At 38.4% G+C, this 23,042-nt stretch overlaps 1 protein-coding gene across 7 annotated transcripts in view; it reads left to right on the top strand.

Annotated features, from left to right (window-relative positions):
• Positions 1-19,341, top strand: part of LOC132643742 (eIF-2-alpha kinase GCN2) — a 66,315-nt gene extending 46,974 nt beyond the window's left edge. For 5 of the 7 annotated variants that reach the window (XM_060360272.1, XM_060360271.1, XM_060360275.1 and 2 more), the window contains 6 exons: positions 7,105-7,212; positions 16,015-16,103; positions 16,227-16,329; positions 16,402-16,524; positions 17,161-17,271; positions 18,995-19,341. In XM_060360272.1, coding sequence (XP_060216255.1) covers positions 7,105-7,212; positions 16,015-16,103; positions 16,227-16,329; positions 16,402-16,524; positions 17,161-17,271 — 534 coding nt within the window. In that variant the 3' untranslated portion in view covers positions 18,995-19,341. Of the gene's footprint in view, positions 1-7,104; positions 7,213-15,686; positions 15,850-16,014; positions 16,104-16,226; positions 16,330-16,401; positions 16,525-17,160; positions 17,272-18,994 lie in introns of those variants that run through there. The other 2 variants (XM_060360273.1, XR_009583751.1) reach the window with 2 other exon arrangements.
• The last annotated feature ends 3,701 nt before the right edge of the window (positions 19,342-23,042 follow it).

Genomic DNA, 23,042 nt, shown 5'->3' with positions numbered 1-23,042 from the left:
TTTTCGTACCTTTGATAAAGGCTCTTGCAATTGTATAAATACTTGTAGTTCTGACGTACATGCCTGAAGATACGCAATTATAAATATTCGCAGCTATATTGATAAGTATGGAGAATAAGTACTTAAGTATACACTGGAGAATGCTTTCTTAGGTTATAAACACATCTTATATATCCAAAACAAAATGACGCCAGTAGTGCCCATTAAAAATTCGGTTGTAATTCGAGAATTGAACTACCACAGGCTATTTCTTTCTTTTTTCTCCTCCATCTTGGAAGCTGTAGAACCTTAAGTTGTGTTTGCTTCAAAATTTCTTAATTTGTAGTCGTCGTGCACCACTAGCAGAGGCATCTTCTAACGTTAATGCAAGTAAGTTCCACGCGTTTCAAGCCATCTTCCTTTTGAAATCTCAAATACATGTGATGGAATTCTTTCAGGACTGAAAGACTTGAACTTTCTCTCTGTGACCTGCAATATAATTTACAAAGTTGACTTCAGACAACTAAGGGGCATAAGAGTTTTGGACAAAAGAATATACACTGAACTAATCACTCAAGAGTCTTCTTTTGAACTCAACATGACTATTCCTGCGCAAGGAACACCGGATAAGTATAGTAAGGCATCTACCAAAACATTGATCCTCCAAATATGACACTAAAACTTATGTTTTTCAACTCTCTGCAAAAAGGCAGCACTTGTTTGTCAGACACAGAAAAATGTACAAATGTTGAACTTCCTAAGAGACATACATGATCTTACAAGGTAGAGACCGGGCAAACTCATTAGTGAAAAGGTTTTTGTTCCTCAAGCTCGGGAAGCTTGAGGGATTGTGGCATCTTCCTTGCAACTATCTTTTGTACTCTAGATGTTTGTATCATTCTTGTGAATTCTAATACATGCGACATGGAGAATTGAGTTTGGAATCTGCAAAGGACAGCTCGCACGACATAGACAATTTATGAACCGGAAATGGTACCTAATTTGTTCCATCATCATCTATGTCAAGAGTGTAGATATTTGCAAGAGCTCCAAGTCCTCGCGTTGTCAGCTTCTTCATCATCCTACCCAATGAAATGACAGCATATTTATGCCAATGAAATTTTATCAAGTATGAAGTATAGTAGGCTTCAGAAAAGATCATCAGATTCTTTCAATGTCTTGAACATATTCACATTCAAATAGTTGCATATTATATTCTTCATGTCTCGCAGTTACAAAATCTTTCCAGTTTATAACATGGTAATGTTTGATGACAGATTCATTCGAAGATAAAGTCATAATCACATCAACAGTTGTAATAGTTCCTTCGCTGAGAAGATATTAGTTAAATTTTAGACTTCCAGACAAACAGAGAATTATGGACTTCAGCTTTACTACAATAACTCATTTATAGATCTAAATTCCATAACGGCAGAACTGCACTATTTCATTTTTGAGAACTTTTCAAGATTAAGGTACCGAATCATAGACTGTACATTCATATGCATCTCATATTTTGCCTATGGGAAGTTATCAGTCAATCAAACTCATCAACAATTAAACCAAATGTTTAATGATTTTTTCTACATAGATCCTGTAAAACAATATTTTATAAAATGCATCTCATGTGTATATTCATTTGATGAAAGTTGGAATAACTATAAAAAGATTCATAGCTAAAGATTACAAGTTAAGCACACAATCTAATACTTCGAACAGGGTCCAACACTGGCTAAAAACCTCTTCCACTCATTATCAGCTTTCCATTATGGAGTGACACTTTGTAAAGTGAAACTAATAATTTATATTTTACAACCTTGAAGACAAATACAAATAAAGCAACGTGTAAACTCAATTTCATATAACTACTACCTGTGAGCAATCGTTTAGAGTATTACATCTAAGATTAATCATCATTGAGACGACATGCAATCATATTTTAATGTAACTAAGGGTCTTTTGGAATAATTTTCTAAATTTTCACGTGAGAGAATATGTTATAGACTTATCAGGAGAGGATGAAGTGAAGACATCATAAACGAAATATGTTGTTTATCTTACAGATAACTTAGAAGACAAATAATAAAGTGAAAAGAGAGCAGTCTTGATCACGTAAAAAGCTGAAAGAGACGATAACCATTCACACTCCAAGAAATAGGATAAGCCCCCTTTTTTAGAAGTAAAGAAAAGCGCATTCCAAAACAAAGGGAAACAGAAGAGTGATTTTGGGCACAATATGTTATTCCTTTGGGTAATGTGATTCACATGCTGCCTCAAATGACTTCTACTACCCAATCTGAGTCAAGCCTCAAGACTTCCTTCTTGAAACATGGCACCCCCCAAAAAAAGGAGGGAAGTGAAGTGGCAAGGGAGAAACGCGATGAAAATATTTTAGAGCTTTGATTTAAATTCATATTTGGAAGCGACAACGTCTTGGTAAAGTGCGTAAAAGGTCTATGTAAACAGATATAAGGAATGAACGTTTACCTCATATAATCCTGCATCCACAACTACAATGACTAAGCTTCCATAGGCAAAATTGAAATTGTTTAATTTAGTGATTGAGATTCATCCCTTGTCCTTTGAAAGCTCGATTAGAGTACCTACAAGCTGTTTAATATTGAATATTAATACCTACAAAGAAATTTGGAACAACAACAACAGCATGCCCAGTAGAATCCCACAATATGGGATCTGGGGAGGGTAGAGTGTACGCAGACCTTACCCCCACCTTGAAAGGTAGGGAGGCTGTTTCTGAAAGACCCTTGGCTCAAGAGAGAAAACAAGACAAAAAGTCAGATAGGGACAAGCATATCAAAAACAATATGAAAACGAGGAATAACAAAAACGAGAAAGTCATGATAGAACAGTCTGGAAAGAAAGGAGCATTAGCTACCATAGATATATAAGATAATCGAAGTACAAGGCCCAACAAATATAAGCAGAAATCAAATGGCAATAAACAAATGAGCAAAACTACAACTACTAGGTTGAAAGGATAAGCAACCTAGCCTTCTATCCTAATCTGAGTCCTCCATAACTTCCTATCTAAGGTCATGTCCTCGGTAAGCTGAAACTGCACCATGTCCCGTCTAATCACCTCTCCCCAATACTTCTTCGGCCTCCCTCTACCTCTCCTGAAACCGTCCAAAGTCAACCTCTCAGACCTCCGCACTGGAGCATCTGTGTCTCTCCTCTTCACATGCCCAAACCATCTTAGCCTCACTTCCCGCATCTTGTTCTCCACCGATGCCACTCCCACCTTGTCCCGGATATCTTCATTCCTAATTCTATCCCTCCTAGTGTGCCCACACATCCATCGCAGCATTTGCATTTCCGCGACTTTCCTCTTCTGAACGTGAGAGTTCTTGACTGGTCAACACTCCGCCCCGATAAAGTCGGTCTAACCACCACTTTGTAGAAATTGCCTTTAAGTTTTGGTGGCACTTTCTTGTCACACAGCACCCCGGAAGCGAGCCTCCATTTCATCCACCCTGCACCAATACGATGTGAAACATCATCGTCGATAGCCCCATCTCCCTATATAATAGACCCAAGATACTTGAAACTTCCTTTCTTTTGGATGGCCTGGGTACCAAGCCTCAGTTCCTCGTCAACCTCATGCGGTACGCCATTGAACATGCCCTCCAAGTATTCTACCGTAGTCCTACTTAATTTAAATCCTTTAGACTCCAACGTTTGTCTCCAGCCCCCCAGCTTAGCGTTAACTCCGCTACGAGTCTCGTCAATCAAGACTATGTCATCCGCGAACAACATACACCGAGGCACCTCACCTTGTATTTGTCGCGTCAATTCATCCATCACCAAGGCGAATAGAAACGGGCTAAGAGCTGATCCCTGATGCAACCCCATCAGAACAGGGAAGTGCTCCGAGTCTCCTCCTACCGTCCTTACCCTGGTCTTGGCTCCATCATACATGTCCTTTATCGCTCTAATGTACACCACAGGTACACCTTTAGCCTCCAAGCATCTCCATAGGACCTTACAAAGAAATTTGGAAATTAAAACAAAAATAGAAAGAAAGAAAAAAAAAAAAGAGAAACAAATGAAGAACTAATAAAGAACAGCTAATATCATTATAAGATAAGAACCTGTTACACAAGTTTAACACATATTTCGTTAGAACCAACGGGAAGTTACTTTAAAAGCTTGAATACGGCTTTCATATATGTTATGTTCAAAGAAAAACAGATCTCTATACTCGAAAGTAAATAACAGATCACGCTATTACTATAGGAAACATTTGTACAGATCGCAACAATTGCAACCTTAGAGCAGGTCTATTAGTTTCCTGTAAGTAAAGAGGCAGAATAAAGTAACACCAAAGATTAAAACAATGGAAATCTATTGATGTAGCATAGCCAATGAGTCAAGCATAAACACACAAACATATGCATATAAGCTCTGTCCTATAAGCACGCACATACACCCATATCTGTATGGAGCCAGGAGAGGGACGGCAACCAACTTAAAAGTTGTATTAAAACCTACAATAGATATTCGGTATTGGTCGATACGTAATTAATGTCCAGCTAGCTAGTCTGCATCACGTTGGCATAGTTGTTTTATGTTCCTTCTTTGATGGACCCTTTTCTTACTTTTTCTTTCCCGGTTAGGACCAATGTTTGTACGGTGTTCTAGATTCTCCTCGATTTCATACATTTTCTCCCTGTGGGCATGCAAAATATCTGTGTTACATCTCGATCTTAACACATTAACTTTAGGAAATACGTATTAACTGAATACAACTAATTGACCAAATCGAGAATGTAGATGAAAGAAACAAAAATTGAATCGTTCAAAAATTAGTTAGAATAAGCTTTTTTACATACTTTCTCCTTTCTCGGTCCAATTGACTTGCAACCTTTTAGAGGCGCTTGCAGTTAAACCATTAGGATGGTATCACAACTATATTCAGAGCTTGCTTTTAGTGGTTATCGTGTAATGGATAACAAAGCCAAATAACAACTAAATTCAAGAAATTGTAACAACCCCTAACTTTTGGTTTCAAGAATTTTAGAACTCTTACCAGTTACTCATTAATTGATGTTCAGCCACAAAATCTGATAAATATCCTTCTCCCACTTTTTTCATTTCCTATTGGTCCTATAATCTCCATAAACTAAATAACATCAGAATTTTTTATTGTGACATCGTCATGGATAGCTCTCTATTAGTCCTTCCGGTAAGGCAGAAGGGTAGGACGCTAATAATGTCATGAAGTAGAATTCTTCATAAATTCATTACATAAAATTTTAACTGCTCCTGTAGAGTTATGTCTGTAAAAGAATGCAATAATAGATTAACTGGAGAATGACTCCAGAAATGTCCCTTAAATTTATAGTTTCAATTCGTCATCTACTTACTTGAAGATCTAGACAAGACATGTTAACGAAATTCTATTGATGAAACAAAAATAGTGAGATGAACAAAGGAAAAACGAAGAAATACCTTTAAATAGGAAAAGAATATGCTTTTACTATGAATTTAGGCACTTGAACCTTGGGGGAAAACTTGCTGTTTTTTTGGTTGGAATTTCAAACGATTCCGTGCACCAGCTTCTCACCATTATTCTGATCCCTTAGCTTATCATTGTACCTCATAGAAAAAGCCTGTCATAAAACATTTTCGAGAAACTATTGGAGGAATATATAATGGCATTAGGTAACAATGATTAAGAATTGAATACCTGAGAAGCATAGAGAGATGATAACAGAGAAGTCGGAACCCAGATATTCCAGTTGTTAGCTGCTACTACGAAAGCCTCATTTAATCGAAGAACCACTTGAAAAAAAAAAAAAAGAACGCCGAAGGATCTGGCAAGAAACAACCCAAAGCAGAAAAATTAACAGATACCCAAAAAAATAGGAGACCAACACATACTCAGAAAATAATGGTTACCAATAAAGATGACCACCAGTCCATCACTGAGATAAACTGATGAAATTTGAGGTTACAAATTGGTGAAGCCTGAAGGGAGTGAAAGAGAGGAGTGAACAATAAAAGAACCATCTAGAACAATTGGAAGGAGTGTGAGAGCTACATGAATTATATGGTATTAGAGTAGGCTGAAGTCCTAGGTTCGAGTCGCACCGCCACCCATTATTAAAGAATTTACACATGCTTGACTCATGAAAAAAGAAACAAGCCCGCACTCCAGGGGCGTATTGGAGATGTAATGTCTTACAAGTTAAGCGTCGTCTTTTCTGTTCTGACTTATCCCAGTATTCTTCTTGTATTGAATCTCTGTTTGAAGATCAGTCTCGTTGGAGAACCAGGTCTGCCTGGTTGGAATCCTAGTTTCGGTGATTGGAAAAATTTGAAACTTGGTAGTAGGCTCGGAATAATTGGAAGACTCCTAAGGAACCAAGATCTGCTTCGGAAGATGGCCGAAAAAGTCTTGATGCGCTGGCGCGTAGGTTTGACGAGTTGCCGGCGCATCGGTTTGATGTGTCGCCGGCGCCGAAACTTTAGGAGGCGCGTGACGTGGAACCTGCCGGTTCGACTTGCTGGTTTGGTCTCCGGAGGTTGAGGAACCCGGTGGTGGTGTTAACTTTTTAAATAACTGACTGGAAAGAGTCTGAGTCGCGGACAACCACTAGGAGGGAGATAAAACTCGACCTCTTTGATATAATTGGAACCCTAATGCTGCAAAGGGTGATAACTCATCTCAAAAGGCAACAATGACTCTAATACCATGTAGAATTTGAGGAAAAAGAAAAGGCTTCTTTATATTTCATTATGTCTTTACATCCCATGAGAAGAGTTATTTATACAAGTGAATCCTAACTAATTAAGGAAAGACAATCAACAATAAAAGGAAATATTCCATTCCTAAAATTGTGGTAGGAAAAGAAAAAGTAAAATCATGCTAATTAATTAACACAATCAACATTTTCCTACCTTTGATAAAGCCTCTTGTAATTATCCAGATACTTGTACTTCTGACATAATGGCTGCAATGTGCAAATACGTTATAGCAATTCTATGAATACCAAACTTTCTTGAAGCGTTATCTATATGTATGAAACCCTCCAAAAAACCTAAAAGAATCTCTGACCTACTTATATCTCGTCTACTCATTGCAATGTTTTATTTATGTAGATATATTTAAGAAAAGATGACCATCCTGGATCACTAATGGAAGGAACATTGCTTGCAGTAGGTGGTCGATATGACTACCTGCTCCACCATAGTGGGGATTTGGAATATGTAAGTAGGCTTCTGGAAAGTTTTCCTTGCTCTTATACAACACATGAACTCATACGTATACTTCTTTCTTTTTTCTTTTTTGATACGGTGAACTCATATATTTATTCTCTAGGCTGGACTTATTTTCTGAAATAATAGGGTGCAGAGAAAATTCTTTTCCCTTTGTATTGGACTAGCTGTTGCATGTCTGCATATCTTACGGACATCCTGTACTTTTGGTATGAACAGAATCATCGTTTTTGATTCTTTCCCCATAGATAAAATTGAAATCCTTTGGCAGTTGTATATGTTTCTCTTTTCTGCTATGGTTAAACACCGATTGGAGTAGAATTACCTGCTACTTCTAATTTAGTTGAGAAAGTGATGCAGGTACCTTTGTAATCATGAACTGGCACCTGATCTTTTTGTTGGTGAATCTCTTTCTAAAACAGGGACCAACTAAGCTATACTGACGTTCAGAGTGTTTTTGAGATCATAATGCTTTTTTCAGCGTAGGAATCAATGTGTTGTGGATTACGTATATCATGAAGTTGCAAAAAAGGGTAAAAAGGAATGCTGACATTAGCCAATTGCATCTCCCATTATTTTCTACATGTTGCTATCAGCATGTGGTATGCGCTATTGACTAAAAACAATAATAATACATATGCATATCTCGAAATAATGTTTGAGGAAGACATGATTAGCAAGGTGACAGAATGTTAGAACTGCATCTTCCAAAAATGTAAGGGAACATGAAATTTTATGTGTAGGGTATGAGCTGTTTTAATGAGATGCCATTCTTCCTCTCAGCTATCCCATTTTGTTGAGAGGTACGGGGACATACATGGAATGATCTCGTAAGAGTTCATGAACTGCTAAATGGAGAAGATAGATGTGCTGGTGCATTATCTCACTATGAAAAGTGCGGATAGGAACCCCAAATTGGTTTGGATTTCAACATGGAAGTTATGAAAAATGGAAACAATTCAGATTGAATCTTTTATCAAGAATATCCAAGTGCACCTTGAATGATCATGAATGAAATTGACAAAGAAGGGGAATTTCAAAATAGAACTGAACTGACTAGGACCTCAAATATCTGAATTAACAAAGAAAAAAATAGAAGATGATCAATTACCATGACGGACTCATATTCTAAAATAGACAAGTCAGACAAATCAGATACCATTTTTTGAAGCTTTCATAAACTAGGATATCCCAATCGTCTATATTATTGATCAGGTGAATCAGTAATAGGTGGTGTGAACGAAGAACAAGCTGTCGATGATTTAGCAAGGCTACGGTAATAAAGTCCATGTGATTCAGCCTTGTGCAAATGATACGTCTTGTATTGCTTTCTTATGTGACATAAGAGTTATTGAAGGTGTAAAGATATGGTTCTTGGGCCTAACTCAATCCCAAAAGCTAGCTGAAGAGGTGAGGACTGCTCAAGCCATATAAAGAGACCACCCATCCTTTTTAGTACTGATGTGGGACTCATGACCCCCCTCGCCCCCGCCCAGGGCTGGACATATGGAGCATGGGCACTTTTAAATATAGGGACTTAACGTCGGGAAATGAAAATCAGGATGGGCCTTGCTCTGATACCATGTCAACAATTGAATTGTGTATCTACATTATTACATTGAGCGCTATTTATAGACACTACATCCCAGTCCTTTTCTATGTAGGATACTATATACAAATCCTATTCCTATTCTAACTCTTCCCCTCAAGCTGGTGCATACAAGTCATATGTACTGAGCTTGTTGCAGATGTAACTAATACGAGGACCAGTGAGGGACTTGGTGAAAATATCTGCAAGCTGATCACTCGACTTCACAAATTTTATAACAATATCTTTGGAGAGTGTCTTTATTCTGACAAAGTGACATTCAATCTCAATGTGCTTAGTCCTCTCATGAAATGCTGGATTTGATGCGATATGAATGGCCGCTTTGTTATAACACACAAGCTCCATCTGACTGGTTTCTCCAAATTTCAGTTTTCTAAGCAACTGCTTTGTCCAAACTAGCTCACAAGTTGCTACAACCATTGCTCGATATTCTGATTCTGCGCTAGATCGAGTAACTTGTTACTTACTCTTCCAGGACACCAAATTACCTCCTAGTAAAACACAGTATCCGGATGTAGAACGTCTATCGGAAGGTAATCCTGCCCAATCAATGTCTGTATATCCAACGATCTGCTCATGGCCTCGATCCTCGAACAGTAGTCCTTTGCGTGGAGCTAACTTTATATATCGCAGAATACGGACAACTGCATCCCAATTACTATCATAGGGAGAGTCAATAAACTGACTTACCTGATCTCAAGATTATCTAAAGCATACTTGTGTTGTGAAATAACAATACCTGATCTGGACTGAGCAACATCAATGCCTAGAAAATATTTCAGTCTGCCAAGGTCTTTAGTCTGGAAATGCTAAAAGAAATGATGCTTTAATTAACGAAACCATCCTGATAATTGCCGGTAATAACGATATCTCAACATAAACCACCAAATAAATGCACAGATTTGGAGCGGAATGCCGATAAAACACAGAGTGATTAGCTTCACTACGAGTCATGCTAAACTCCTGAATTATTGTGTTGAACTTTCAAACTCAGGCTCGAGGAGACCGTTTCAGACCATAAAGTGACTAACGCAATTGACACACTAGATTAGACTCCCTCCGAGCAACAAAACTAGGTGGTTGCTCCATATAAACTTCCTTCTCAAGGTCACCATGGAGGAAAGCATTCTTAATGTCCAACTGATAAAGTGGCCAATGGCGGACATCAGGCATGGATAGAAAAAGCGGATGTATGCTATTTTAGCCACAGGAGAAAAAGTATCACTGTAATCAAGCCCAAATATTTGAGTATACCCCTTGGCAACAAGGCGAGCCTTAAGCCGATCAACTTGGCCATCAGGACCAACTTTGACCGCATAGACCCATCGATATCCAACAGTAGATTTACCTGACAGAAGAGGAACAAGCTCCTAGGTACCATTTGCATGTAAAGCAGACATCTCATCAATCATAGCATGTTGCCATCGTGGATGAGAAAGGACAAAGATGATACAAAGGCATAATGGGGTGATGACAGATGATGGTAACTTAAAAGGGTATATTGGGGGCTAGTATTAAGAGTGGACCGTATATCTTTTCAAAGTGCAATTGGTTGATCAGGAGGAGACAACTTCGCAGTAGGTGCAGGGTCCGGTGCATGACATGAATCATCTAGGCCTGATGTTGGACGCGGTCGATGAAGATGAGTCAGAAGTGGTGGCACTGTGGATGGAGACGTAGAAGTTACTCTAGATTCCTCAAAAGACGGTAACAGTATGACTGGTGGCATTGTGGATGGAGATGTAGACGTAATCGTCGATTCCTTAAAAGTCTGTATAGGTAAGACCTTAGATATGTCAGGATGAGTAGAAGAAGATATAAAGTAAGGTTGAGACTCAAAAAATGTGACATTAGCTGACATAAGGTATCGATGAAGATCAGGTGAGTGACAACGATACCACTGAACTTGAGAATAACCAAGAAAGACACATTTGAGAGCATGAGGGGCTAATTTATCTTTCCCTGGGGCTAAGTTATGAACAAAACATGTGCTTTCAAAGACACCAAGGGCGAGAGAGTATAAAGGTGACTGGGAAACACTATGGAATATGGAATCTAATTCTGAATGGAAGATGAGGGCATTCGATTAATTAAATAGCAAGACGTGAGTACTGCATCACCCCAAAAACACTGCAGAACATGAGATTCAATGAGAAGAGTGCCAGCAGTCTCAATGAGATGTCTAATCTTCCTTTCTGCTACCTCATTTTGCTGAGGGCTGTATGGACAAGACCTCTGATGAATAATTCCTTGGTGAGTCAGAAACTGCTGAAACTGGGAGGATAAGTATTCTACGCCATTATCACTACGAAAAGTACGAATAGAAACACTAAATTGATTTTGTATTTCAACACAAACTCTTGAATATAGAAAATAACTCAGAACGATCTTTCATTAAGAAAATCCAAGCACATCTCGAATAATCATCAATGAAGCTAACAAAATAACAAAATCCTAAGGTTGAACTTACACTACTTGGACCCCAAATATCAGAATGAACTAATGAAAAAACAGACTCTGAATGACTCTTAGGGCATGCTATGGTGGATCTGTAACAGGGCATGCTATGGAGGAATTAGGAGAGGTAAGATAGTAGAGGCCTTGTGATTCATGCCCTGCGCCAATCATTTGTCTCGTACTGCGGTCTCGCATAACAAAAGAATCATCACGAAGTATTATGGCACAATTTAGGGCACGTTCAGATGCAAGATTTAAAAGACAACCAAGGACATAAAGAACAAAGTTTAGAGTGACAGAAGATAGGGGATTAGCTTGTCCAACTCCTTTTGGTTTAGTTTGGATCCGATTAGCTAAAGTAACTGGAGGAAGAGACTCTGAGTAAACAATATTTGACAAAAGTGATTTGTTACTAGAAATATGATTAGAATCGCCTGAGTCTACGACCTACGATCCAAGTGTACTAGACTGTGAAACACAAGCAAAAGAATTACCAGCAACAGAAGTATTAGGTTGAGAACCCGTGGCTACTTTCTGCTTGCTTGATACTGAACAAAGTCATTAAATTTCTCTTCAGATAAAAGCCTTTGATTTCCTGTAGTGTCAGTCTGAGCAACATGAGCATTATCGGGCGGTTGACCATGTAGAGCAGGGTAGACGTCACGAGTGTGTCCAAACTTATGACAATAACTACACTTAGTTCGAGATCTTCCAAAACGACCTCCTCCTCGTCGATTATCCATAGGCTGAGATGTTCGATTATATATGGTTTGAGATGCTAGAACAGAGGAGTCAACGGTTGGTGATGAGACCACCGTGTGATTAGGAGGCGCAGGAAGGCGAAGCAAATAAGAGAATAGTTCATCAATTGTAGGAACCGTAGGACTAGCCAAAAAACCTGATCGCGCACCGAATCAAGTGTAAGAACTAGAAACAACATCTATCTTTGCTCCGGTTGTTTTTCAACATTCATAGTGATTGGCATCAACTGCTCAAATTCTTCCATACCGCCTTTACCTGCCCCAATTAAATAGACATCTGATTCTTGTTTCTTTAAGTTGGTCATCTGAGATATTACATCATAAAATCGAGATATGTCATTAGTGTATAAAGCGCGAGCCTTTTCCCAAACTAGATAACATGTCTGGAAGTAACGAAAAAAGGGCATCAACTTGGGATCATTAGTGTATAAAGCGCGAGCCTTTTCCCAAACTAGATAACATGTCTGGAAGTAACGAAAAAAGGGCATCAACTTGGGATCATTAGTGTATAAAGCACGAGCCTTTTCCCAAACTGGATAACATGTTTGGAAGCAACGAAAAAAGGGCATCAACTTGGGATCAATAGATCGCCATAGGAGACTACATAATTGAGCGTCAACGTTCTCCCTTTATGCTTTGGTCTTTTCATATGTCTCACTAGCCTTTGCCTTTTCATCAACCACAACAGCCTTTTGCGTAAGTGATCTTGAACACCTTGACCCTTGCATCACAATTCAACCGAGGAAGCCAAGCTAAATAGTTTAAACTTCCCATGAACGGTTCAGAAGTAATCATAGGGCTTGAAGTTCCAATTGCCGTGTTTTTAGAGTTAAGAATATCAAATCCGAGAGACATGACTAAAAAACTTCAAGAAAGACTGACTAACCAAAAAAGGACAAAATCATGCGGCTGATGCTACAAAAACAAAAATCCAGAAGCTGCTAGAAGAATACAACAACAACAACAACAACCCAGTGAAATCCCACATCTTGGGGTCTGGGGAGGGTAGAATGTACGCAGACCTTACTCCTACCAAGGTAGGATGGCTGTTTCCGAGAGACCCTCGGCTCAATAGAAGCATAAAAAAGGGAGTCAGATAAAGTTAAAAGATTCAAAGCGATATTGTAATGAAATAATGCAAGCGACACAGTAAAACAGGATAATCAAAGAATTCAAAGCGATATGGAAATGCAAATAATGAAAGCGGCACAAATAAAATAGAGTAATCAAAGTACAGAAAGTAGCGAATAATAACATAAATCAGAGCACAAGAAATTATAATGCGCTAATGCGCCTACTAATAAGGAAAGATAACGAGACTTATATACTAGCCTTCTACCCTAATGTGGGTCCTCCACACCTTCCTATCTAAGGTCATGTCCTCGGTAAGCTGTAACTGCGTCACGTCCTGTCTAATCACCTCTCCCCAATATTTCTTTGGCCTACCCCTACCTCTTCTGAAACCATCCATGGCTAACCTCTCACACCTCCGCACTGGGGCATCTATGTCTCTCCTCTTCACATGTCCAAACCATCTCAGTCGCATTTCCCGCATCTTGTCTTCCACCGAGGCCACTCCCACCTTATCCCGAATAGCCTCATTTCTAATCCTGTCGCTCCTAGTATGCCCACACATCCATCTCAACATTCTCATCTCGGCAACATTCATCTTTTGAACGTGAGAGATCTTAACTGGCCAACACTCCGCCCCATACAACATAGCCGGTCTAACCACCACTCTGTAGAACTTGCCCTTCAGTTGTGGTGGCACCTTCTTGTCACATAGCACTCCTGAAGCTAGCCTCCATTTCATCCACCCTACCCCAATACAATGTATGACATCATCGTCAATCTCCCCGTTGTCTTGCATGATAGACCCAAGGTACTTGAAACTACTTTTCTTTTGGATGGCCTGAGCACCAAGCCTAACTTCCACGCCAACCTCCTGGGGTGTCTCACTGAACTTACACTCTAAGTACTCTGTCTTGGTCCTACTCAGCTTAAATCCTTTAGACTCCAAGGTATGTCTCCAATCCTCTAGCTTAGCGTTAACTCCGCTACGAGTCTCATCGATCAGGACTATGTCGTCCGCGAAAAGCATACACCATGGCACTTCACCTTGAATTTGTCGCGTCAATCTATCCATCACCAAGGCAAATAAAAACGGACTAAGAGCTGATCCTTGATGCAACCCCATCACAACTGGGAAGTGCTCTGAGTCCCCTCCTACTGTCCTTACTCTAGTTTTGGCTTCCTCATACATGTCCTTGATCACCCTAATGTATGCTACAGGTACACCTTTAGCCTCCAAACATCTCCATAGGATTTCTCTTGGAACTTTATCGTAAGCCTTTTCTAGGTCGATGAATACCATATGCAAGTCCCTCTTCCTCTCCCTATACTGCTCCACCAGTCTCCTCACAAGATGAATGGCTTCTGTAGTTGAGCGTCCCGGCATAAATCCGAACTGGTTCTCTGAAATAGAACCGCCTCTCCTCACCCTCATCTCCACCACTCTTTCCCACACTTTCATAGTATGGCTTAGTAGCTTGATACCTCTATAGTTTTCGCAACTCTGGACATCCCCCTTGTTTTTGTATAGAGGGATCATTATGCTCGACCTCCATTCTTCGGGTATCGTTGCCGTCTTAAAGATGACATTAAACAACCTAGTCAGCCACTCCAAACCTGCCGAGCTCGCGCTCTTCCAAAATTCCCCAGGGATCTCGTCAGGTCCGGTCGCTCTTCCCCTGCGCATCCTACGAACAACACCCTTAACCTCCTCGACCTTAATACTCCTGCAATACCCAAAATCGTGACGCCTCCCTGTATGCTCCAAATCTCCCAACACGATGTCTCTCTCCCCTTCTTCATTCAAGAGTTTGTGAAAATATGACTTTCATCTCTGTTTAATGAGAGTCTCCTCTACCAATACTTTTCCATGCTCATCTTTAATGCACTTCACTTGATCCACATCGCGCGCCCTTCTCTCCCGCACCCTGGCTAGCCTGAAGAATCTTGTCGGAAAACTAAAAATTACCGGAATCAGAAAACACTTGTTCGGGTTTGTGCGGATTTAATGGGCGACTCAACTGGAACAAAAAAGTTCTAGAAAAAAAGTGGCCGGAGACAGCTCACGCGCCGGAGCGTGTGACTGGCGCACCGCCGGTGTCAGTTCTCTGACAAGCGCGTGACCGCGCGTGGATGGTTTTCTGACGGAGATTTTTGGGGTTTGTTCGCCTGGACCTGATCTACGTTGTGGTGGTGTCGGATTGTCTACAACACTCACCGGAAGAGAAATGACGCAAAACAGTTTGATGCACGGGACTGTGATGGTATTTTCCAAATGTTTCTCACCAATGCTTTGATACCATGTGAGAAATTATGGGAAAAATATTATTGAATTGGGTATCTACATTATTACATTGAGCCCTATTTATAGACACTACATCCCAATCCTTTTCCATATAGGATACTATAAATAAATCCTATTCCTATTCCTATTTTAACACTTGTATTCAGATGCTTTTGATAATGCTCTGAATAATTGTGTTGGCCACTGAATTTTTAGGCTCATGTGACTTTATGAGATTCCCTAGGCATTGACAGTTTCTTCATTCTTCAACATCCTTTTACAGATTACTATTCACGGATGACCGACCATGTAATGAAGGATGTTGTGCCTCCTATTTTGTGAAACTTTGGTGCATTAACTATTCCAACAATGGCATTGAACGAGTTTACTTTGTCAAACTTTGAAATGCCTGTGTGTCTTATTCTTCTAATGCTATCTTGTGAAAGGTAATTTGATTAACATCTTCTGCAGCCAAATTATGTCTAATAGAATAAGCTGGCGGAAGTGGCGTCATCGTGATTTTCCAAATCCTAAGATTTTATGGCTTATCTAGTTCTGAGTCATTCTTTTCGTCTGTCTCAATTTGTAATTTTCTGCATGAATATTTCCAGAAATCAAATCCTCCAGGAGCTGCAGGGAGCAGTCTTGCCTTAGAGACAATTTTGCAACATGCTTCTTCTCTGGATAGCAGACCTTACAGGTGTTTTCTCTGTCTTTTCGTCAAGCAGAAATATGAAATTGATACTATTTTTTTGTTATCCTTAATTCCTCCTTGCTCACTTTCCAATCAGCAATTACCTAAAATTACAGTAATAACATGCAGATATGATGTTGTCACCAATGTTCTTGTTTGTTCAAGAGGAGGTGGTGGTCTGTTAATAGAACGGATGGAACTATTGGCAGAGCTTTGGGAAGAAAATATCAGGGTTAGCTGTTCAATTACCACTCTTCTGCCTGAATGTGTTTGATATATGAACTAAGTTTTGAACATTTGACAGGCTGAATTTGTTCCTCTAAGTGATCCAAGCCTTACAGAACAGTACGAATATGCCAATGAGCATGACATCAAATGCCTTGTCATCATCACTGACACTGGTGTATCCCAAAAGGATTCAGTGAAGGTAGGATGACTTTTATTGCATGTTCAAACTACTCTCATTTGATGTTCTTAGTTAAGTTGACACATACCTAAATGCATTCTTCTGGTGAATGCCTCCACCTGCCCTTTATTGACTATCTCTCTTCCATGGTTGTCTCCTACAATAACTGAGGATATTGAGATATGGAGCTGTCGCGAAAGAAAATGATGAATCAGAAATAGAACTTATCCTTGGGAAAATACTGATATTTGACGGAAAGTGACTTCAGGAATATCACAGCACTTTATGATCTTTAAACCCGTAGGAGATTCAGTTGTCCGTGGATGCCATCATGTCTAATGAGTGAAATATTTTCAAATGTTTACTGATATTGCTTCAGGATGTAAGGATGTTTCTTGTGAAATGACATTCCAAATGATGGAATAGTGTGAAACTCCCTACCAAGATATATCTTGTACTTAGTTGCGTAAGTTTTAGCACTACAATGATTTTTTCAAAGATCATTTCATGTTTAAGAATAATTGTCTATTTGGAGAAAGCACTACATTTCCTTTAGAGGCAAATAAATTTTCAGAAACTCTATTCTGGGTAACCGTTCTTACAGCTTATATTTCGACCTCCAAAATGACGTGTTTTTTCCTATTCATATGTGACCAGGTCAGACATCTTGAGCTCAAGAAGGAAAAAGAAGTGGAGAGAGGAAACCTCGTCAAGTTTCTATTAGAGGCTATGTCATCTCAGTTTAGAAACCCATCCATCTGGAACTAGGTAAACTCGTTTGAAGTATCTCTAGGATTTCTTTTGTTGGTTTTATTTTTAAATCTATTAATGGTTATACTGTCACGCCCCAAAACGGGTTGAGACGTGGCAGACACCCTATGCTGTTAACTTGCACCAAGCGAACCAATTAAATTCTACCCGAATCATGCCCACATGCACCATATAATATTTCAGTTATGAAAACATTATCATTTTGAACATGGCATGTGTAATGTCTTTTACAAACAAAAAGTATCATCAGTTTCATTTTCTTTCCCAAAACATGGAGTTTCAAACCTAGCAAATGGCCCTCAATGGCCTAACATCAATAATAAGCATAACACGGATATAAAAGTAATTTACAATGCTAATGAGTATCCATCACCCAAATTATACATCAACCTATCTATGGCGCTTGTGTGACATGAAGAATAAACAGTAATTGCGAAAGTAACAACCTTTCCACGGAAATGAAGTGGGGTACACCAACAGCAGGAGATGACATGGGTCCCTAGCTTGCTCGCGTGTGGAATGCTAAAATGGTGTTAAATTATGTGTATGATGAGTAAAATGAACTCAAAACACCAAATAATACTGTATGGTAGAAAAATCCCCGAGCTCCAATCTCTACTCTACCTCCAAACCCCTAAGTCCCAAATGCCAGAAATATCGGTGCCCCGTCAAACCTATTTATAGCCCAGGTTTGCTGGCTGCATTTCTTTCTAGGCGAGCTCAATTCCAAATAATTTTCGCCAGCTCGCGGCACCTCTCGCGGAGGGCAAGACAATTCTGTCTGCCTGGATTTACTGCTGGACACCAATTAGTAAAATGTTCATCTTTTTGTAGGAATGTCTAAATGACGAACGATTTGCGGTGTTGGAAACTAGACTCAAAGTGCTTTAATCTGATTTCTTATCCAGAGTATAAGTCGTTATACATTGAGAGTAGTGATCATTTGAAGTTAGGCCTTGGCGCGCTCGTATGAAACTTTAATTCTTCGTGTAGTTATCCAACTTGGCTTGACCCTAGGTCTTTCATTACACCTCGCACACTTATTATCACGTCGAGCGGTATTGTACTAGTCCGAGCCACCTTTGACACACAAATGTTATTGTTAATATTCGTTAGTGCACTTTAAAGTTCTAGAACCTTATGAAATTTTCAGCGTCACTGCATATACTCTGGTTCATATTCCTTTGATATACTGCCACTTGCATTTTTACTTGCTGGCTTTTTGATATTTGTTGACTCATAGTTACTGTATCTGTTAATCTTCTTTTAAAGCCACCAAACTAGACACTTTTGCTATTGGCATTATTCGTGAATGAGTAAATTTATTAAAGCAAACAACTTAAGTCAGATTGTAGTAATGTTATTTACATGGAGAAACAAGTATAGAGGCTGTATCAACAAATCCATGATCTAATCTGTTGAACTTCAGATCTCAATTTACATAGTCTGGACGGAAGGTCAGATATGAGTATGGAAGGTTTTCTAAAATATCCTCTTCAAGTATATCCTTTGAGGGGCAAATATAGTGCCTGTCCTGATTTGGTCATATAAGTATCATTTCTTTGAACAATCTGATTCATAGTTGGCTATGTTTCTAATATGTGTTTGCACTACCTATTCAAGTCATTCAAGCTTTTGAATATGTTTTCTCTAAGGCATTAGTAACCACATGCAAGAAGCTAGAGTTAATTAATTTTCAATGTTTTGGGCTCTGTTAAAGCTCACATTTCCAGGTGACTGATGGGCTTGTCAGGCCTAGCAGGAGATGAAGCGAAATATCTGCCTAATGGTCTTCTACACTTCAAGATATGGAAGGAAAGAAATAGCAGATCTTTTGTGAACAAGAGTAATCCAATACAAAAAGTAAAGAAGTGTATTTTGAACTTGCATTTTTGGTGTAAAGAATTTTGTATAGAGGATGCTGATGCCATCCTAGACTTTTTGGAAGCCTTGTGGACTTGTACATAAGCATTTTTCTTTTCTTGTTCTTCTGTTGCCAATGCATCTTTTTGCACTGATGAATACAATGTTACCATTATAAAAAAGATCTACAGAAATATTGTGGGAGAGCTGGGCATCCTTGCACAATGTGTCAACTCAGATGATAGATAGTACTGAATGGCACCTTGAAACGTCCAAAGTCAGGTTAACCAAATGACAAGTAGGTGCGATATGATATGTACGGTAATTAATGGAACAGGGTTGGAAGAACTAAATGCAAGATGATGTCATTGGTCGTCATACTCGCTTGATGAAGTGAATTCCGTTGCATACTTGAATGGCTGTAGAACTTGACATCGTTATTCTTGGAAAATTCTCCACATCCTTGGGAGATGGGACAATCGTTGCACTTGAAACTTGGCTGACCAGCTATTGGACTTGCAGTTTTTTACCCCATGCATTTGCGCATTAAACTTTTAAGTTTAAAAGGAGTTTCAATATGCACAAGAAGCTCCAGTTGATCAAGGGCTCTTTGGAATATAAAACTTGCTGCTAGTTCCCCCTTACTCTTATTTTGTCTTCTCGAATTTCTTCTAATTAGATGTCAGCTTTTCATTTTCTGTTGTCCTAAATAAGGGAGTGTTCACTGCATAATTCTTCTTTAGATGCATGATTTTTGGATATTTTTTAATTTGAAAGGTCAGATTATTATTGTCATGCACTTGATCTTATGGTGCTCAGTGAGGAGTTTTATTTAACTAACGTTGTTAGGCATTTTTGGTGTCTAACTCACTCTTGAAAGCCAACTCTTCAATCCCGGGTAACCTTTTCTCTGTGCCAAAAATGAATGTTACTCCCAAATGCACGAAAGTATACGTGGTCAACAAATTATAATGTAGTGAGTTGAGTATCGTTCCCACAAAGACTTGTGATTTACTATTCACTCATTGTAAACTAATTTTATTTTATATTAGTCAAGAAAAAGATTAAGGTATTTTTGTAACTAATTCTAACTAAAATTGGTGATTAAAGAAGAAAGAGAAAAGACATCATTTCACCCTTGAATTTGGCACGAAAATTCACTTTAGCAACTCAACTTAAGTTGTATTTATATACCTCCTTTAATAACTTACGTTTCAATTATTTTTCACCCTGAAAAAATAATACCACTCTCACAATGTGAGATGTATTACACTCGCGTCACGTCATTGCCACGTTCTTGCCACGTCATTGCCATGTCAAAAATTACCAACCCTTCATTTTTCATTTTTCTTTATTATTTTTTCTCTTTCTTCTTCTTTCTCTCTTTTCTCTTTCTTCTTCTTCTCCTCATCATCACCACACTTGTTGCAACCACCACCACCACCGCCACCATAAGTATTGCCTCCTTAAATCAACCCAATTGAAAAAATTCGTCTTTGTCAAAGATTTTCTTTTGTTAATCATATTTCCACCATAACCACCACTGCCGCTGCCAACCTTCCCCATCACCGAAGCAACAATAATTTCCAACAGACCATATTCTTCCAATTTTGCTTCTACTTCTCATTCAAATCACCAAATTAAGAAAATCCACAAATTTTGGACTAAAATTCGGATTGATATCAACAAAAAAAAAGAGGCGGCGGCGGGTATCAACAAAAACCCGCCTGCAATTTCTTCATTACAGTTCATGCACTTCTTCATTGCTTAGAAAAATAGAGACAGTTCGTGCAATTTCTTCAATTTCTTCATTGTTGCTTAGAAAAATAGAGACAGATTGTGCAATTTCTTCAATTTCTTCGTTGTTGTTTAGAAAAATAGAGACGATAACAGAGACTTTTCCCAATTTCAATAGTATACCCACTTCCACTCTCCGCAAGCTTGCTTCACCGCTTCTTCGAAATCTCAAATGATTTTCGAAAACTTTCAATATCATTTTTCAAATCTGATTCGAAAACAAAAATCAAAATCAAGAAACCAAAAAATGGTGAAAATGGTAAGAAAAGAATGATCAGAATATAGAGAGAAAGAGGAGTTTGTGAAGAAGAAGGAGGAGGAAGGTGGTGGGGGCGGGGCTGTGAGGTGGGGGGTTGTGAAGAAGAAGATGGTTTTTTAATTGTATATTATTCTTATTTTATTTTTTAATTGTATATATATATATATATATATATATATATATATATATATATATATATAAGCGGGTCCACCTTTTTATGCTCTTTATTCTCTTAATTTTTTTTTGCCACGTCAGTATCTGAGGTTGTATTTAATTAAAATGAAAGTTGGTAAGAGGGGTACATAAATACAACTTAAGTTTAGTTATTGAAGTGAGTTTTCGTGCCAAGTTCAGGAGTTAAATGATATCTTTTCTCAAGAAGAAATAAGTAACTCACACACCTAGCATGATGAATTTCCATGAGAATTAACAGGGTTATGGATTTGCGGATTCTTCAATTAACTCAACCTATTATTTGTTTGGGTTATTAATTGCAAGAATAATGATACTCGTAGAAATTTATCAATTTCTACTCACCTATTTAATTTATTTTAAACCTTATATGACGCAAGCGCATAACACGGGGTGATCATCACCCTTTACACATCCTAGCTCGACAGAGTGGAACATTACTCAGTATACTAGTATAGATAGCGCGTTCCGGTGTCAGCAATAGATTAATTTAGAAAGATCCTATTGAGATTATTTATATGAGATTAGAGATAACAATACTGCATTAACAATTTACTTGGCTAAGCAGAACAAATATTTATATTTCTTTCCTTATTCCCGAATCAATTTTGTAATAAATCAATCCCTCGTTTTGGGTTTTAGCACTCTGTTTCATGTTCTGAGACTTACCACAGGCTTATAGTAGGATTAACTCCAAAGTCACTGAAACAAGCGAGCCAAAAATTCCGATTACAACATCCTTGCAACATAAGATTTAACTCTAAGCCTTGACATCAACAGTCACTTGTTATACTCCCCTCAAGTCAAACTTGGCTTGGAATAATAATACATTATTCTTCGCCACAAGAACTCACAATAACTTACAAATTGTTCTTCATAACACTCACAACAACCTAATAATACTTCTCAAAAGCATATGGTTACAACTCAAAGCCTAATTCAATTGGACTAGGACTAGGCTCGATGCATAGACACAACTACATAAGGACCAGAGTCTTCAACGTGGTTCTTTACATTATCAGATGATCAGTCTTCGTACTTTCCAAGAACAATGAGTTACTTGAAAGCTATAGGACTTTTGATATATCGCTCAATTTGTGTGAACGAATAATTTCTTGCAAGTAGTATACAATATATACTATTTCAGTAGTAAACACATAAAAAAGGAAATCGTATACATTTGGAGATTCTGTCAAGAAACCAAGTCAGATTCCTTAATCGAAAAGGATTCTCATACCGTGTCTTTCCAACAATATTTTCCATCAGACAAAATCTTTTGCACTTCAAATGCTATGGAAAGATCTTGCGAATATCTCAAACTATATTGTGCGAATAATACATGAGATATACATATATATTTTTCCTAAAATATCTCGGCACAAGATCTTAACACAGATACACTTTTCTGCTCGTACGACATAAGTAATAAGGACCTGGTTCATAGCACAATTCCTTCTCATAATACATGTTGTTTGTTAATCATAAGAAGATATGAATCTCAACACACATGCATGCTCAAAACCTCAATTTAGCGATTCTAAGGTTTATGTCTCAAATTCCTAATTTTACACATCTAACTTCATGTTTTAATGATAAATCTTCAAGTCAGATCATGATAAAAACTCAAGGAGATTATTAGAACATCTACACCAACTCA

Source organism: Lycium barbarum, chromosome 6 (assembly GCF_019175385.1).
Source record: "Lycium barbarum isolate Lr01 chromosome 6, ASM1917538v2, whole genome shotgun sequence".
NCBI classification, from domain to species: Eukaryota; Viridiplantae; Streptophyta; class Magnoliopsida; order Solanales; family Solanaceae; genus Lycium; species Lycium barbarum.
Note: the sequence above shows the minus strand (reverse complement) of the source record. Positions and strands in the feature narration are given on the sequence as shown.